General features: G+C 51.1%; 1 protein-coding gene across 4 annotated transcripts in view; it reads right to left on the reverse strand.

Moving 5' to 3' along the window:
• The window catches only part of Wdyhv1 (WDYHV motif containing 1), a 23,094-nt gene that overhangs the window by 8,068 nt on the left and 12,692 nt on the right, over positions 1-2,334 (reverse strand). For all 4 annotated transcript variants that reach the window (XM_004634437.2, XM_023718783.1, XM_023718785.1 and 1 more), the window contains exons 4-5: positions 1,922-2,070; positions 1,237-1,361 (exon numbers count right to left, since the gene is read on the reverse strand). In XM_004634437.2, the coding sequence (XP_004634494.1) occupies positions 1,237-1,361; positions 1,922-2,070 (274 nt within the window). The remainder of the gene's footprint in view (positions 1-1,236; positions 1,362-1,921; positions 2,071-2,334) is intronic.

Here is a 2,334-nt window from a genome sequence, read left to right on the forward strand (position 1 = left end):
CCCCCACACGAAGGGCAGCTATCCGATGGGCAAGCCAGAACCTGGCCTGGGTGGTAATGAAAACTACTATGCTGAGGGGCTTGGCACAAAATGGCATGCTTTGAGTCGTCAAAACCAAAGCAGGGGCCCCAAAACGACGAGAACTGGCAGCGCCACGCTTAGCAAACGCTGGCCTACACTAAGTTCTTAGGTTCCACATATCTAGGTCCTTCGGAGGCCACATCTAAAAGAGCCACAGGTCACTGCTGAGGGTCGCTGTGCCCAGGCAGCGCTGCACAGCAGAGGACTGAGTCTACCCAGTGAGCCGCGGGGACCGCTTCCAGCCCAGGAGTCTCCCCAGTTCTAACGCTGAAGCGGGAAGCAGACTGGTATACAAGAAGCAAAGTCAGTTTTTTAAATGAGAACTTTTACAGAGAACGTAAAAAATCAGAGTCTGAGCCCTCTTTTCATATCTCCTCCCTTCAACTATGCCAACATTTTTTGCTTTGTTCCTCATTAAACTACCAATCCTACTGTCCCTATTTTTCTGGCACCCTGCAATAGCCTCTGAGCAGAGGTGGCAAACCTGGCACATGCACCACAGCTGGCTACTTGACAGCTCTGAAAGGTTCCCCATCGCTGCATCAGCCATGTGTGGGAGTACTGTGAAAGACTGCAACCATACACAATGCTCCAGACACATACGAATGCCAGGCAACAGTAACAGGGTTAATGAACTTCTACCGCTTACACCCCAGGAAGTTATCAACTGGACTGTTGCCTAGAAACACACAAACGAAGCAAATGGTACATATAACCCACCAGCTTTCACCTCCCTCGAAAGGGGTTTTATTACAAAGCCAATGAGACACCACTTCACACATTAGAAGGGGGTGCCGGGGATTCCTTCCACCGTCACGTGAAACCCTCCCACGGGAGGTACTGGCCCTGCTGCTAACTGCTGGTAGGCAGGCCTTCTGCTGCCCGGCGTCCAGCGTAAGTAGGCACACCCAATAATCCAGCAGACTGCTACAGTTCTGGTTCTGGGCCTTCACATCCCCTCTCCCTGGAGTTCTCATGCCTTCCATGACAAGGGACTGTAGTCTGTGCCTCAATTTCTGCATCTCAGAAACACACAGAGAGAGAGCATGCCCTTGCCACTCAAGTTTTATCTAAACAAAAACCTAATTGTTCCTGCTCAAGGGACAGCCGAGGCGCAGTGAGAGATCAGAAACCCCGTGCAGCCGCCCCCCTCACCTCCAGTCTCAATGCAGGGATAGGGCGGGGGGACCTCCTTCCAGTTCCCACTGGAGTCCTTCATGTGAGAGCGGTCAGAAGCAAAGTTCTTCAAATAGCAATCAGCACGGATCACTCTGAATTTCCTGCAGACAGAGCAAAATGCAGTCCTCAGGGAGGGGTCACATTTGAAATTCTAACTCAGCCTTTGTAAGGCCCCGCTGGCCCTGGCACACACAAAGCTGCTCAGGTATGCTTTTTACTTCTGCAGTGAAGAGATCCATGTATAGCTTTAAGCCTACTTCACAAGCTATGGGCAGGCAATCCAAGCTGCAAAGGTACGGAGGTACTGCTGTCTAGCTGCTTTATTTACTCTACCAGGCCATCAGCACAGAGAGCAGAATTTTCTGTTGCCTCTGCACGTCTCTCACTTTTGGCAGCATGAGGCACCCCGTCTCCCCAAACACGAATATGAGAAATCCCAAAAGGCCTGAAAGAAATTGCTTGAGATCTTTTCACATACATTTTTCAAAGACTGCCAACCTCTTGCACGGTGGATACGCTCCTTAGCTCACTGCGTGGTGAGAAGGGCAGCATGCTCCAACAGCAGTTCAGCGCGGCAACCACGGTGAGCGAGCTTTACAAATTCACCGCGAAAGGGCAGAACTCCGCGGGCCGGCCAGTGAGCGCCTGCGAGTGGCCTCACCTCCTGAACTGTGGCTGAAGGTTGTCATCAGACTTGAAGGCATCTTCCACGTATGGGTCAAAGGGGCAGGGAAACGGTAAGGCAGTATCCAGATCGTAAATGAAGCTCTGGCCTCCACTTGAGACGTGAAGCAAGACCACATGGTAATCCTGGAAGTGAAAGCGGCTGAAGTTAACCAAAGAGCGCTAGGATGAGGACACTCCAGGGCGCCAGTATCAGCACACACACAGCAGCACAAAAACAGACACAAGACTAACTCACCCCTCCTTATAACAGCAGCAGCAAATAAAACAGGCACAAAACCCAGAAGCCAGAACAAACACAGAGGGCCAGGCAAGTGGTTAAAAAATCTGACCTAACAGTGTTACCCCTAGGAAAACTGTCATACAGAAAAATGACCCCAAGCAAGGAAA

This window comes from Octodon degus, unplaced genomic scaffold (assembly GCF_000260255.1).
Source record: "Octodon degus isolate 3935 unplaced genomic scaffold, OctDeg1.0 scaffold00062, whole genome shotgun sequence".
NCBI lineage: Eukaryota > Metazoa > Chordata > Mammalia > Rodentia > Octodontidae > Octodon > Octodon degus.